We start from the raw sequence: 16,187 nt of genomic DNA on the forward strand, positions 1-16,187 counted from the left end.
AGAACGGACCTCCAGAACGAATTGAGTTCTTAACCCAAGGTACCACTGTACTGGTGGTTTAAATACGCTCTCAAGGCAAATCTTAAAAAATGCAGTTATAAGCACAGAAAATTGGGAGGCACTGGCCTGCGAGCACTCCTAATTGGGGAGCCTTTACCAAACGCATCATGGACTTTGAAGACGCACGAACTCAGGACAAAAAGGAGAAATAAGCTTAGAGGAAGGCATGCTTGGCAAATCCTCGATGTGATCAACTCCTGCCCGGAAACCTATGTCCCCACTGTGGCCTCCACAATTACTTCCGGACTCACTGTTAAGACTGTGTTCATGGAAGACAATCTTACTCGGTTATGAGTGATCACCAAAGAAGAAGGTGAGTAGTCATGGTGACTCTAATTATTATTGCTTTAAAATGTTTAAGCAATAATAATTAGAGTCACCATGACTACTGACCTTCTTTGGTGATCACTCATAACTGAGTATGATTGTCTTCCATGGATAATTTGGATCTAACTATTGGAGGACCCCAAAATATTTGCAGATACATTGCCCTTTAATGTATGGTGGTTGTCAAATCACCTCTGGGTTGCCCTTTAAAAAGGAATGTTCACTCTTAGGATATATGTTCCTGATCAATCTTGTTTTCTTCATTTTGAAGAAAGCTTCTTAAAGATCTCTGTTGTCAGGGTCCCTTTTTTGCAAACATCATGAATAAATGCTCCAAAATGTTTTATAAACCAGCATCTCTTGAATCATGGCACTGCCTTCATGACTTTGATTCTTGTGATGAGATGTTTTCCCTCTCTCCCTTGTGGACCATTCTTCCCCACCTAAGCTGCTCTTGAAGCTTGACTTTCATTCCAGTGGATAATTAGCAATCTATTATGTTTTATGAAGATGGTAATGTCAAGAAGAAAGTGGCACAATTACAGTTTACATATAGATGCAAGCTCCTTACTCTGTGTGCTTTGGGAGTGGCTCTGAATGTTCTGCAGATGTAGTTTTTGTTGTCTTTGGTTCCATTTGCTCATTTCATTGCTTTTTATTTATCGGTTGGTGATAAGGAGAGGGAGAGGGAACTGGGGAAATGTTCCATGCGAGCCACATAGTTTTCTCTTGACTGATAACTCAGTTGGTAGATCAGGAAGCTCTTAATCTCAGGTCGTGGGTTCGAACCTCATGTCACACAAAAGATTTATGCATTGCAGAAAGTTAGACTATATAACCCTTGAGATCCCTTCTAGCCCTACCATTCTAGGATTCTATGAATGCAGGATGCCAGTCCTTCAATTATGTTGTGGGTGGGTGTGAAAAGGCATCCATCTGTGGAGTCAAACTCTTGTGTTAGCAGCACTGAAGTGACCGCCCTGGGACACAAACTTGGGCACTGTATAGAAGTCCTGGGCTGCTGCCCAGACAAGACCTTGCTGAAGTGGTCCAAAGGAAAGCAGAGCAATATGTCTGCCACCAGCTTAGTTGCAGGAGTTGCCAGAAGGAAGGTGTACAAAGCACCATCCAACCGCCTTAGGGACTGCACTCTGGATTTGTGTAGGGTTCACTCCTTAGCCTTTTCTTCTCCCAAAGATATCCCACAAGGCAGTGGAGGTTTAGGATCAGAGTTTTCCTTCTCCTAGATGGGCTACCTTCCCAGGCGAACAAGCCCAAAAGCACCTTCTTGACTGTTGGACCCACTATTGGTCTCCTCTTTTCAATCCACTGGAGCCTGCCTTCGCATGCACGTTTAGCCACCCAGTCAAAGCTGTTTCCCAGGGTGTGGCCACTATGGCATGCTGACAACTTCTAGGAGCCACAAGAGAGAACTGGGTCCCAGGGTCATCTAGTCCAACCCCCTGCAATGCAGAAATCTCAACTAAAGCATCCATGACAGATGGCCATCCAGCCGTAGCACTTCCAATGAAGCAGAGCCCACCACTTCTTGAGGGAATGTGGAACAGTTCTGACTTACTGTAAGAAAGTTCTTCCTGAGATTTAGTCGGAATCTCTTTTCTGGTAACTTGAAGCCATTGGTTCGAGTCCGACCCTCCGGAGCTGGAGAAAAGAAGCTTGCTCCATCTTGTTCTTTTATAAAATAATAATAATAATAATAATAATAATAATAATAATAATAATAATAATGTCTAGTTAAAGCTATGGTTTTGTAGTGATGTATGGAAGTGAGAGCTGGACCATAAAGAAGGCTGATCGCCAAAGAATTGATGCTTTTGAATTATGGTGCTGGAGGAGACTCTTGAGAATCCCATGGACTGCAAGAAGATCAAACCTCTCCATTCTTAAGGAAATCAGCCCGGAGTGCTCACTGGAAGGACAGATCGTGAAGCTTAGGCTCCAATACTTTGGTCACCTCATGAGAAGACAAGACTCCCTGGAAAAGACCCTGATGTTGGGAAAGATGGAGGGCACAAGGAGAAGGGGATGACAGAGGATGAGATGGTTGGACAGTGTTCTCGAAGCTTACCAACATGAGTCTGACCAAACTGCGGGAGGCAGTGGAAGACAGGAGTGCCTGGCGGGCTCTGGTCCATGGGGTCATGAAGAGTCGGACACAACTAAACGACTAAACAACAACAACAACAACAACAACAACAACAACAACAACAATAATATAAAAATAGCCGCTGGGGATGGGAATGGTTAGCGGTATAAAGACATGTATCTATTTTTGTTTCCGACAAAGAGTGGGCCTTCGCTTGTCGGTTGTGGACCGCGGGGGAGCGCCTGTAGAGGGGGCGCTTTCCCCTTCACCGTCCTCGGCCGCCTCCGAGCCCTGGAGCCGCTTGGGCGCGGATGGGCGCTCGGCGGGAGCGCAGAGTGCGCGCTGGATGGAGCGCGCCGGGGTCGCCGTCTCGGGGACGCAGCGCTCGCCTCTCCGCGGCTGCCTGCTTCCTTGCAGCGGAAACGAGGTACGTGGCTCGGATGCGCGCACGCGTTGTCTGGAGGGGCGAGCTACCGGATTTTTATTTTTTTAAGGGTTTGCGGGGAGTGGAGAAACCTCCTGCTACCTTTTAACTATGCATATTCATCTGGCCTGAATTAAACTCTCAGCAACCGGGGATCATCATGCATAGCAGAAAAGGGGGGGGGGGGGAGCCGTGCATTTCCCGGTGCTGCAAGAAACTGAAGCCCGGGCTGGCTGTTTGCATGGCGCTGCCTGCAGTAGCTGTCTAGCGCCAAGGTGCAGCACTTTGGTCTGTCTGGGAGCTCTGATGGTGCGCTTCTCTATCCTGCCGGTTTTCTTGGCAGCAGCCTGTCTCTCTTGATAGGCATTTTTCCAAATACTCCTCCACCACCACTAAATCGGGGGATGGGGGAGGTGTTCTGAGTTGCACCGATCTCTGCAAAATGCTACGGTAAGCGAGGTGCAGGGAAGGAAGCTAAACGTATTATGTAACTAGCCGGCACTTAGTTTTCTGCCTCATCATCTTTTCTTTTCTCTTTTTTAAATTACACTTCAGCATGTGCAGCGTAGAAAAGAACGGTCAGAGCTGGTAAGGAAACACGGCTTGTATGCAGGGTCCTTATGAAGGGATATGGTCAAAAATTTTAATGAGAGCGGGAACTTCGCTAAAATGATGGCTCAGTTGGAAAGTCAACAGTCCTTTGTGGGGAAACCCTGTTTTTTTATTGCAGTGGTTTTTTCCCTCCTTCCTTGGAAGTTTTCAAGCAGAGGTTGGTTGGCCATCTGTCATGGATGCTTTGGTTGAGATTCCTGCATTGCAGGGGGGTTGGACCAGAATGACCCTCGGGGTCCCTTTGCAACTCTGCAATTCTATTTTTCTGAGTTGGATAGGCAGAGTCCCCTTCATTCAAGACCATTCCCAGGCCATTCTGCTGCAAGGTGACACACCCACCCCGCTGCCCCCTGAAGCATGGCTCAAAAACAGACCCAGTTCGCCTCCTGAAGGAACTCCAAATTGAGGAGGTGAATCAGGGTCACAGAAGGATCTTGCCCCTTCTGGGGGTTCCAGACATGCCTCACTACTAAAGAGAAGGCTATCGCTCCAACGGTTGCTCTCTGCCTTCAGTGTCGGAGGTAGTATTGCTCCTGAATACCATTTGCTGGAAACCACAGAACGGGAGAGTGACCTCGTGACTGAAGGTTTCCCTCAGGCATCTGGGTAGTTGCTGTGAGAACAGGATCTTGCACTAGATCAGGCTTCCTCAACCTTGGCCCTCCAGATGTTTTGAGGCTACAGTTCCCAGCAGCCCTGACCACTGGTCCTGCTAGCTAGGGATCATGGGAATTGTAGGCCAAAAACATCTGGAGGGCCGAGGTTGAGGAAGCCTGCACTAGATAATCGGCCTTCTGGTCTGGTGCCTGGTTTATACCTCACCTGATCCACGATTTCAAAAGATCCTATGCACCTGGGCGTGAACTTGAGATGTTGACTTTGAAGTAAGTGCATAGAGGATTGTTCAGTACAGTGGTACCTCAGGATAAGAACTTAATTCGTTCTGGAGGTCCGTTCTTAACCTGAAACTGTTCTTAACCTGAGGTACCACTATAGCTAATGGGGCCTCCCACCGCTGCTGCGCCGCCAGAGCACGATTTCTGTTCTCATCCTGAAGCAAAGTTCTTAACCCGAGGTACTATTTCTGGGTGAGCAGAGTCTGTAACCTGAAGCATCTGTAACCTGAAGCCTCTATAACCCGAGGTACCACTGTATGGTGCTAATGGTTGTGTATTGTTGTACCGCATGTTGTCTTCATGGCGGTTTGCCCAAAGGAAGCTATTTGTTGGCGTGTCTGGGTGGCTCTTACTTTGGGCATCTGATGTACAGCTTCATTGCAGAGCAAATAATTCACCTCTGGTATCTCACAGCCAAATTGCCCTAGAATCATAGAATTGTAGAGTTGGGAGGGACCCCCAAGGGTAATCTAGTCCAACCCCCTCGCAATGCAGGAATCGCAGCTTAAGCATCCATAATGGCAGCAGAGCCCATCTCTCCTAAATGTAGGTCTCTCCCAATTACCTATGAAACGAGGCCAGGGATCCTTTTATTTTATTATAAATAATATTTCTAAGGAGATCAAACAAAACCTTCTGGCATCATGAACGTGACGTATAAGACGACAAAGAGCAAAAAAGGGGGGGGGGACACAACACATAGACATAGTAGCTCAGTCAGTGGAGCATGAGACTCTGAATCTCAGGGTCATGCATTTAAGCCCACATTGTCAAAATTTGATGACCCTAGTGATCTCTTCCAGTTCTTCGATACTGTGAGTCTGATACATAAGCAATTAGGAAAAGTTTTTTACAAAAATAAAATAAGATTGTAACATAGAAAAATAAGTGACCACACAATACCTTGATATTTATTATTCTGGACACAGAGATAAAGATTTTTCTGTGCTTTCTCAAATTAGCTTTCCTTGCTATTTGTTATGCTTCTTGAGCCAAACTGAAGAGGAATAAATTCTGAGAGTGAAAGGAATGTGTAGGTCAGAAGTTCTGAGTCTTCCTAACTTACCCACGGCTTAGAGGCTCGCTCTCTGTTTGATGAGGCACTTTTCCCCCACTGGAGTTCACTTCAAAGGTTGGAGCCTAACCGAGAAGAAAATGATTACTGGGAAATAGACTGTGGAGAGAGGTAAGCCTCAAATGGATGAGGGATTTTTGAGGGGAAATTTACTGAGACCTTTCATGAATGCCACAGGAGTTCTGTGTGGGCGCCAAGTTGGGAACCCCTGGGTTAAGCAGTTACCTCTCTCCCCCCGCCTCCAATAACTGGTACACTCTTTACTGAACACACTTTTCCTCAAGTTTATATCATATATAGGTTCTTAAATCTCAGGAGAATTGCCTCATCTGAAAAACAATAATAATAATAATGCAGCATTTTGATGTTTTTGTCTTTCTGTTTATTTCATATTTTAGTGTGTCCTGTCTATTTATTGACCAGATTTCCAGAGTTTTGAAACCTTTCCATTTTTGGTGCTCATAACTTTGCTTCTTTCTCCCTTTCTGCCGCCCCAAGTTCTTAATATTTTTACAAAACAGCTGAGCCTCTCTGGGGCAATACCAGATGGAACAGCTGTTTCCTACTCCTGTTTGAAATGGATCTCTCTAAAACATCTTCCAGCTCGGCGTCATCTCTTAGTTAAAAAAATAGATCCTTGACTTCCTTAGCCTAGTAACCTAGCTGAACCAAGCAGGCTGGCGTCTTAACTCACTGCACCAATGATTCCACCAAGATTCTGCACAGCATTTGGGTAAATCTGTGCTTCAGACATAGGCCAGTTTAAGAGCTGTTCTTTCTCCTAAGGATTCCTGGGAACTGTCATTGCAGGGTGTGGTGCAGTTCTGGCCTGCCCTCAGCCTTTCTCTCCAAAAACGTACAGTTCAGTCAGCTTCTGTTTCCTAAGGATGGGCAGACCATGTAGTCCAATGCACCATCTTAGCATCTCTCAGGGAAGCCTTGCAAATCTGGCACTAGTTATCACCATGACAGCCCACCTCCTCCACAACTTTACAAAAATTACCCTTTCCTGAAGTAGATCTCAATCACTAGCATGGTCTAGTTATCTCCTGCTTGGACTACTGCAATGCGCTCTACGTGGGGCTACCTTTGAAAGTGACCCGGAAACTACAACTAATCCAGAATGCGGCAGCTAGACTGGTGACTGGGAGCGGCGCCGGGACCATATAACAACGGTCCTGAAAGACCTACATTGGCTCCCAGTACAATTCAAAGTGTTGCTGCTGACCTTTAAAGCCCTAAACAGTCTCAGCCCAGTATACCTGAAGGAGCGTCTCCACCTCCATCATTCAGCCCAGACAAAAGGTCCAGCTCAAAGGGCCTTCTGGTGGTTCCCTCACTGTGAGAAGTGAGGTTACAGGGAACCAGGCAGAGGGCCTTTTCAGTAGTGGTGCCCACCCTGTGGAACACCCTCCTGTCAGATTTCAAGGAAATAAACGACTATCCGACTTTTAGAAGACATCTGAAGGCAGCCCTGTTTAGGGAAGTTTTTAATGTTTGGTGTTTTATTCCATTTTTAATCTGTTGGGAGCCACCCAGAGTGGCTGGGGAAACCCAGCCAGATGGGCAGAGTAGAAATAAATTATTATTATTATTATTATTATTATTATTATTATTATTATTATTATATCATTGGAAGCTGCCTGGGCACAAAGGGGCACACACCCTCATCTTGCAACTGACACCAGAGGTTTCTCAATTTCAGACGAGACCATTAAGAGTAAATTTTCCTATGCTAACTTTTGCCCAGTGTAGGGTCAGATGTGTCAGGAGCTCATCCTACACTTGAGTAGGACCCTGGCAGAGACACATGCCCAACTGGCATGTTCTCTCCCTCCTGGTCGTTTGTTCGGGAGCGTCGATAGCTTTCTTCAGCCCAAACATCACAGCGACCGATGCCAACAGACATCGGCACACTTAGGGATCCGCAGAGTCTTTGCAGTTGCAGCTTGCGTAACGGACCTCAGCAACTCAGCATTTTGGCTAATCTACTTTATTTACATATAAACATACACGGAGCACTGCAACATGTCTCCCTCTCTCTGGCGCATCAGACAGCAAAGAGAGCAAACAAAGGACAATAGTCCCACTTCACAGAACACAGTAAAACAAACATCCTGTCTCCGTCACTTCCCACTTTGTGGAGTCAAAACATACACCGTCATGAGAAAGACAACAATCCCATGACTGCAATCACGGAGCAAGAATTCTAACAAGATGCACGTTCTGATTTACTGCTTTATTTTCATTTTGATTGCACAGACTTGGTGTTTCTCCCCGTTACCACATTTTCAAGACACCTTTAAAATCACCTGCTTAATTGGATACTGATTTTTGGACACACTCAAGGTTTGGTGGTTCCCCTGTTTTGCTTAGATCGTTTGGGTTAGACTACTAATACTTGATAAAGTGGCCAGAAAAGGACACAGACTGTAGTTGTCAAGGAGGAGACTTGAATTTCTCCCTTTTTACCTACTCCTGAGTAGACCACTGAAAGGGCATTCTTCCCCCATCATACTCTGAGAGGCTTGAGACTGAACCAGGGACTTTCTGTGCAAGCATTCAGGCATCATTCTTTCTCAGCCCTACGCCCAAGGATTGAACCTGGGACCTTTTGCATGCGAAGCAGATTATTTATTTATCTAGACAATTTATATACCACTTAATTACGTCTGTCTCTAAGGGGTGTATAGGAGGATCAGTACAATGGAACTGAAACGTGTCAAATCAATGAAATCAGTATTCCATTTAAAAGCCTGCTGGAATGCCAAGGTCTTCCATGGGCATTTGACATGCAATAGGAAGGAACCTGTCTGATCTCATCTGGAAGGGAGTTTTGTAAAATTGTGCCCACAATACTGAACATACAGTAGCTGGTGGCTATAAGCCACGAGGGAGCACTACCAGTGACTCCCTTGAAAATCCCAGGGATCTGGTAGAACGATAATGGATCAGGTGGTTCCTAAGGTATCCTGGACCCAGGTTGTTCAGGGCCTGATAAACTTCTGTATTGTGACGTTTTTAATGTTTGAAGTTTTATTCTGTTTTTAATGTTCTGTTGAAAGCCGCCCAGAGTGGCTGGGGCAGCATAGCCAGATGGGTGGGGTATAATAATAAGAATAATGCAAGAACGTTGGACAGATGGGTGGGGTGTAAATAATAAAATTATTATTATTATTACAGGGGTACCTTGGGTTACGGACGCTTCAGGTTACAGACTCCGCTAATCCAGAAATAGTACCTCGGGTTAAGAACTTTGCTTCAGGATGAGAACAGAAATTGTGTGGCGGCAGCAGGAGGCCCCATTAGCTAAAGTGGTACCTCAGGTTAAGAACAGTTTCAGGTTAAGAACGGACCTCCAGAACGAATTAAGTTCTTAACCTGAGGTACCACTGTATTATTATTATGCAAGAACGTAGGGCAGATTCATTCCTACTGAGCTATAACTGATTGCACGTTGAACACTGCAGGTAAACTTCTCATTGTGGGAAACCATCCACTTAAATAAGCCAAGATTGTGAGACCCACCCTTGCCTGACTGGTCCTTGTTTCTGGAAGTGTTCTGGTCTCATCCAGCCCAGTTGCACTTCTACTTTAGGGTGCTTCCCCTCCCCCCTAGGCTTTGTTTTCTAATTTCCCCCCAAGTTGTCAGTTTGCTTCAAATATGCGCTATTCTCCCTTGGTTACGATGGATCGCTCGCTAATTTACCACCGAGGTCGTGTCTCCTTTTCAAGTGAGGGATTGCCATGGTGACACCTAGACGGATATGAATGCTGTTTCCTTGCCTGAAGAGATCCGAGTCAACCAGCTAATGGAGCCCCGCTGAAGCCTTGCGTGGGGGAGAATGGCATGCACAGCTCTGTGCCATTCACAAAGAGCTACCTTGCTGCGACAGTTCATTGATCAGAGATAGCCCTTATCGCAAGGTTCAATTTGGAAGCCTTGCTTTTGTCCAATATTTAACAAAGCACATTTATTTAAAGACCAATGTTTCGTTTCAACGGGAAGCATTTGGAACTGTCAGGTTAAGTGGCTCATTTAAATATTGCCCATGCATCTCTGTCGCGTCAATTACTTTTTTAAAAAAAAAAATGGGGCAATTTTTCACTACCAGGCCTGACAGGCAGCGGGTTACAATGACAACAGATCAGGGGGTAGGTTGTTCCACGACATCCTTTTTGAAACTTCTTTCTCTATTATTATTATTATTATTATTATTATTTCAGAGCAAACTCAGGGAAATATTTAATGGGGAGGAACCAATGTATCTTTTGTTGGGAATAAATTAAAGCAAACTTCTGGAAGAACAAATCAGATGGTGAGGTATAATGATGATGATGTGAACAGGCTTTACAGTGGTACCTCAGGTTAAGTACTTAATTCGTTCCGGAGGTCCGTTCTTAACCTGAAACTGTTCTTAACCTGAAGCACCGCTTTAGCTAACGGGGCCTCCTGCTGCTGCTGCGCCACCAGAGCACGATTTCTGTTCTCATCCTGAAGCAAAGTTCTTAGCCTGAGGTACTATTTTTGGGTTAGTGGAGTCTGTAACCTGAAGCGTATGTAACCTGAAGCGTATGTAACCTGAGGTACCACTATATTTTATATTTATTTCACAACTACTTTAGATCCTGGGTCCAGATCCAAGAGTTAATGTTCTGATACCTCAGGAGGTTGGCGCTGGGGAGTTAAACCAAAAACCTTGATATTGCAGATGGTGAACTGCTAGCCTGCAGGCCGGATGTAGCTCATTCCATCTTTGGGTCAAGCCTCTAACTCCACAGCTGCACCCAGCCACTGTGCATGGTTGCTGCATGAGGCAAGTTTTACGAGGCTGACAGCACATGGAGGGGAGAGTTAACACTGAACAAGAACTGCAGGAAGCAGGACCCAGACTCAGCAGTTGTTCTGAAGGGCTAGCTCAACATTCCTCAAATCTGCCTGTGGAGGAAGGCAAGAATCAGTTGACCCTTGATTATTTTGCTGAATCAGGAGCTGGGCACCTTTGCCCTCCAGCGGTTGCTAAACTGCGGCAGCTATCAGCCCTCAAAAGCGTGGCCAGTGGCTAGGGATGATGGGAGTTGTGGTCCAGCAACCTCTGGAGGACCAAAGGTCCCTCATTCCTGGGTGGAATCAACCCACCTGAGCAAACCCAAACCTGCAGGAGAATGCACTGACCATCACCCCCTTGCAGTGTTGGAAGGGTTACATATGAGTTGCATTTGTGTGTGTTAACTTCTTAATCGTACCAGAGCAATATTGGGGGGGCAGGGGCAAGGGATTTGGAGCAAATGTACTTTAAGGCAGCCTAGGACCCTACAAGAAAACTTGCTCGTGCCTAGGAAAGAAGGGGAGCTGCTTGTTTACTGCTTGTGGAGAGAACATTGTGCAGAAAAAGAACATCTTGTTATTGCTGAGCTGATGGTTCTGGAGAAGGGAACACTGCCTTTCCAAGGCACTTTTTCTTGCTTTTGTTACTTCCAATTTCTGATGTTCCGAATTGCATTACTGAATGGACTGCATTACTTGAGCAGCCGCAACACAGTTATGTGTATAAGTGTTTCAGCTGGTTTGTATTTATTGACAGGTAGGTCGCCGTGTTGGTCTGCCGTAGTCGAAACAAAATGAAAAAATTCCTTCCAGTAGCACCTTAGAGACCAACTAAGTTTGTTATTGCTATGAGCTTTCGTGTGCATGCACACTTCTTCAGATACCTGATGCATGCACACGAAAGCTCATACCAATAACAAATTTAGTTGGTCTCTAAGGTGCTACTATGGGACGCGGGTGGTGCTGTGGGTTAAACCACAGAGACTAGGACTTGCTGATCAGAAGGTCGGCGGTTTGAATCCCCGTGACGGGGTGAGCTCCCGTTGCTCGGTCCCTGCTCCTGCCAACCTAGCAGTTCGAAAGCACGTCAAAGTGCAAGTAAATAAATAGGTACCACTCCAGTGGGAAGGTAAACGGTGTTTCCATGCGCTGCTCTGGTTCGCCAGAAGCGGCTTAGTCATGCTGGCCACATGACCCGGAAGCTGTACGCCGGCTCCCTTGGCCAATAAAGCGAGACGAGCGCCGCAACCCCACAGTAGGCCACGGCAACCTAATGGTCAGGGGTCCTTAAGGTGCTACTGGAAGGAATTTTTTTTATTTTGCATTTATTTGTTACACCTAGGGCAGCCATATGTGCGTGTTTAATTCACGTGCCTGCTTTGTTCACATACAGAGAGGGAAATCCATTCTCTACAACAGGAGTGAGGAACTTGTGGCTCCCCTAGGTTGTTGAACTCCCATTGGACCCAGCCAGAATGGCCAAGGGTCAGGCATAAAGGAAGTTGTACTCCAGCAAAGATCTGGCTGGTCACAGGCCACCAGACCCTGCTCTACATGAAAGAGAGCAAAACATGCTCCCTTCTTCATCTTAGGTTGCTCCATGCTGCTATTTTAAGCATATATATTTTTCGCAGGCTGATTCCTGTATCAGAGAAAGTCCTGTCCCAGCAAGGGAATTGGCTTCTGAATACAGAGTGGGATCAGCAGTTAGAGCAGCATTCAGGCCTCTGGTACAGAGTGTGTTCGCTGTAGCCGTCAGCAGCCATGAAACCTGATCCCACAGTAATGAAACTAATATAATTGGCACACTGTGGTGGTAATCACAAGGTGCCAATATTTTTCAGATAATGCTGAACCATATTACAACTCGGAAGCTTGCTTTTGCGTCATGTTTGTCCATGCAATTTTGATTTGAATATTTCAATAAGATCGTTTAGAAATACTATAAACGAAAAGGTTTTAAGGTTCGTGCCGGAAGGAAGCTATTAAATGGCCAGGCAACCAGTTTTCAAGGTTTTCCCAGTCACTGAATAAGTGGCTTACCAAAGTAAAAGATCTAAATGTAAGTTTTAATATAGAAGTTAGCTCTTGTAAACCAAGAAGTGGCACTTTGTTGTATGATACAGTGGTACCTTGGGTTACATACGCTTCAGGTTACATACACTTCAGGTTACAGACTCTGCTAACCCAGAAATAGTACCTCGGGTTAAGAACTTTGCTTCAGGATGAGAACAGAAATCACACAGCGACGGCGTGGCAGCAGCAGGCGTCCCCATTAGCTAAAGTGGTGCTTCAGGTTAAGAACAGTTTCGGGTTAAGAACGGACCTCCGGAACGAATTAAGTACTTAACCCGAGGTACCACTGTACTGAGTATTCAGTACCTTGCCCATACTTTTTCAATGGAAAGGAAACCATCAATGTAGACATATTACTAAAAAACCAATAGATGAGTTACCACCATATTTCTTTTTTCTGATTTTCCAGAGCCACGTCTCTCTGAAGATACACACTTGATAATGGCCACGCTTCTAGAAGAAGAAGAAGAAGAGTTTGGATTTGATATCCCGCCTTTCCCTCCCCTTCAGGAGTCTCAAAGCGGCTAACATTCTCCTTTCCCTTCCTTCCCCACAACAAACACTCTGTGAGGTGAGTGGGGCTGAGAGACTTCAGAGAAGTGTGACTGGCCCAAGGTCACCCAGCAGCTGCATGTGGAGGAGCGGGGAATCGAACCCGGTTCCCCAGATTACGAGACTACCGCTCTTAACCACTACACCACACTGGCTCTATTTGGGAGCTGCAGAAGCCCATGCTTCTTTAAAATTGCTGCAATCTGCTTTGCCAACGCTTGCTGAAGAAACATTTTTTCAGACTGACTTAGCCACAGACTAACACCTGCTTTGAGTTTGTATGGCTGATAAGATGGGAAAATGGCAGCCGCCATTGAGTTAGCAGGAAGAGAGTTTGGCATCTCGGATGCCGGTGTTTTGCACTGTGATGGCATGCAACCAGACTCCTGCAGACTTCGTTGTCGCTCTGAATGTAAGCAGCTGGCTCACAGACCCCAGTTACACAGTGCTCCCAACCCCGCTCAGGATACTGCTGGCCATTATCATGCTATTCATGATTGCGGTTGGCTTTTTGGGCAATGCTGTCGTCTGCCTGATCGTCTACCAGAAACCAGCCATGCGTTCGGCGATCAACCTGCTTTTAGCTACCTTGGCTTTCTCGGATATCATGCTGTCGTTGTTCTGCATGCCTTTCACCGCCGTCACTATTCTGACGGTGAGCTGGAACTTTGGGGCTCGCTTCTGCCGAATATCTGCCATGCTGTACTGGTTCTTCGTCTTGGAAGGCGTCTCGATACTCTTGATCATTAGCGTCGACCGATTCCTCATCATCGTCCAGCGCCAAGACAAACTCAACCCCCAGCGCGCCAAAGTCATGATTGCGGTTTCTTGGGCCTTTTCCTTCTGCATCTCTTTCCCTTCGGTGGTTGGGTGGATGTTCGTAGAAGTCCCGAGCCGCGCTCCCCAGTGTGTCCTGGGCTACACAGAATGCCCTGCAGACCGAGCCTACGCCGTGATGCTTCTTGTGACTGCGTTCTTCGTCCCGTTCAGCATCATGCTGTACTCTTACCTCTGCATCCTGAACACTGTCCGTCGCAACACCGTCAGAATCCACAACCACGCCGAGAGCGTCTGCTTGAGTCAGGGGAGCAAACTAGGCCTCACCGGGCTGCAGAAGCCTCACCAGGTGAACGTCGACATGAGCTTCAAGACCAGGGCCTTCACGACTATCCTCATCCTTTTCGTCGGCTTCTCTCTGTGCTGGCTTCCGCACACGGTGTTTAGCCTGATGTCTGTGTTTAGCAGAAGTTTCTACTACAGCCCGTCTTTCTACATCACCAGTACCTGTGTGTTGTGGCTGAGTTACCTCAAATCCGTATTCAACCCTGTCATCTATTGTTGGAGGATCAAGAAGTTCCGCGAGGCCTGTCTGGAGTTCATGCCAAAAACATTCAAGATCTTCCCCAAAGTGCCTGGACGAACAAAACGGAGAATAAGGCCAAGCACAATATATGTCTGTAGCGAGCACCAATCCACAGTTTAGGAACCGTAAAAAAAATAATACTGAGCAGCTTGTATCTTCCGTCACTGCCCTCACAGCACCATGCTGTTTTCTTTAATGTGTTGATTGTAACCCAGAAAACTTAGGGAGTTTTGTTCTTGTTATCCATTAAATTGAAGCACTTCCCACACTAGTCTCATTGTCAGGTTAAACAAGTGTTGTAGTCTTACCAAATACATTGCCAAATAAAATATACTGCCTGTATTTTCTTCTATTTAGGAAAAAGCATCACCAACAGCCAAGCACACACAGTGAAATAATCGGTATCGGATTTTAGCTCCATGACTCCCCATTATGTTATTTAGGTTTGTCCTGCGAAGAGCAACACGTGGCAACAAATCGGCAGTGTGAAGCCCGACAAAACACAATGAGGCAGAAATCTTTCCTTGTGTTTTATCTATCATTTTGCACAATCTAGCAAAAGCGGGTTGTGATTTAAAACACTTAATTTCATGGAACAGCCCAGGTTATGAATGTGCTGTTAAATGCAAGATCGCATTTTGTTCTTTCTAGGTTTATTCTCTTGAAAATAACAGTATATGAGAAAGAGAGAGAGAGAGAGATCAGTTTTGGGACCACGGAGGCTGCGGGAGATGAGCCCAACCCCCTGGCTGCTATACTGATGAAGGACCACCACCCACCATCAGTTTCGTGAACAAAGTTTCCAATGGCCACTGGAGAGAGGACCTCTCAGGAATGGCACTGCAGTTGTGGAATACCCTTACCTGAGAGGCTCATCTGGCACTTTTGGGTGCCAGGAGGATGTTTAATTCTCTTACACCCTTTGTGATTTTAACCTCTCAGCTATAATCCATTGTTTTATGTCATGTATCTTGTTCACGATGTGAAAACTAGTTCTCCAATATATAATTTTTGGCTGCGACTGTTTCTGTATTTATTTATTAATGTTTTAAATGGTCTTTTTATAGTTTCCTGCTTGTTTGCTGGTCGTAGGAGGTTATTAGGCAGCCACACAAATGCCATGATAAATAATGCCGCACCTAGTCTGACCCTTAAGTCTACAACTCCCATCATCCCTAGCTAGCAGGACCAGTGGTCAGCGATGGTGGGAATGATAGTCCAAAAGCAGCTGGAGACCCAAGTTTGGGAAACCCTGCTTTAAACAATTGGTTCTATTCAGTCACTAACTAAGCACAAGAGTTGACCGAGCCTTCTGGGAGGAGAAACCTCTTGAAACATTCATGGTGCACCGATGCAACTCTGCAGCCACTCTTTGCCCATTTTCGTTCCAAGGACTTTTGCCTCAGGTGCAAAGTACAAAAGCCTGTGTCAGGTGTGAGGGACCTTTGACCCTCCTGATACTGCTGAACTGTTCCCCACCCCCACCATCAGTCCGAGAGAGCAGGGGACGAAGGGAGTTGTACATCTGCATCACACCTGCATTATAAGGTGCAGAGAAGCAACCAAAGCTTGCTTTGGGTTTTCTGGAGGAATAACACAGCCTCCCCAAAATAAATGTAAAGGTTTCACTCAAAGAGGAAGCACTGCTTTTCCAATCTTTTAAACTGAATACAGTGGTACCGCGGGTTACATACGCTTCAGGTTACAGACTCCGCTAACCCAGAAATAGTACCTCGGGTTAAGAACTTTGCTTCAGGTTGAGAACAGAAATTGTGCTCCAGCAGCGCAGCGGCAGCAGGAGGCCCCATTAGCTAAAGCGGTGCTTCAGGTTAAGAACAGTTTCAGGTTAAGAACGGACCTCCGGAAT

General features: G+C 46.0%; 1 protein-coding gene across 1 annotated transcript; it reads left to right on the top strand.

Moving 5' to 3' along the window:
* The first annotated feature begins 13,094 nt into the window (after nt 1–13,094).
* Nucleotides 13,095–15,339, top strand: GPR45 (G protein-coupled receptor 45). Its single transcript, XM_081003217.1, has one exon. The coding sequence runs from the start codon at nt 13,304–13,306 to the stop codon at nt 14,438–14,440; it is 1,137 nt and encodes a 378-aa protein (XP_080859343.1). The 5' UTR covers nt 13,095–13,303; the 3' UTR covers nt 14,441–15,339.
* The last annotated feature ends 848 nt before the right edge of the window (nt 15,340–16,187 follow it).

Source organism: Podarcis pityusensis, assembly GCF_964106645.2.
Source record: "Podarcis pityusensis genome assembly, chromosome: 4".
Lineage (NCBI taxonomy): Eukaryota > Metazoa > Chordata > Lepidosauria > Squamata > Lacertidae > Podarcis > Podarcis pityusensis.

What these genes read in the sequence shown, in the direction of transcription:
- GPR45 (XM_081003217.1), top strand. Translation starts at nt 13,304, where the DNA reads ATGCCGGTGTTTTGCACTGTGATGGCATGCAACCAGACTCCTGCAGAC.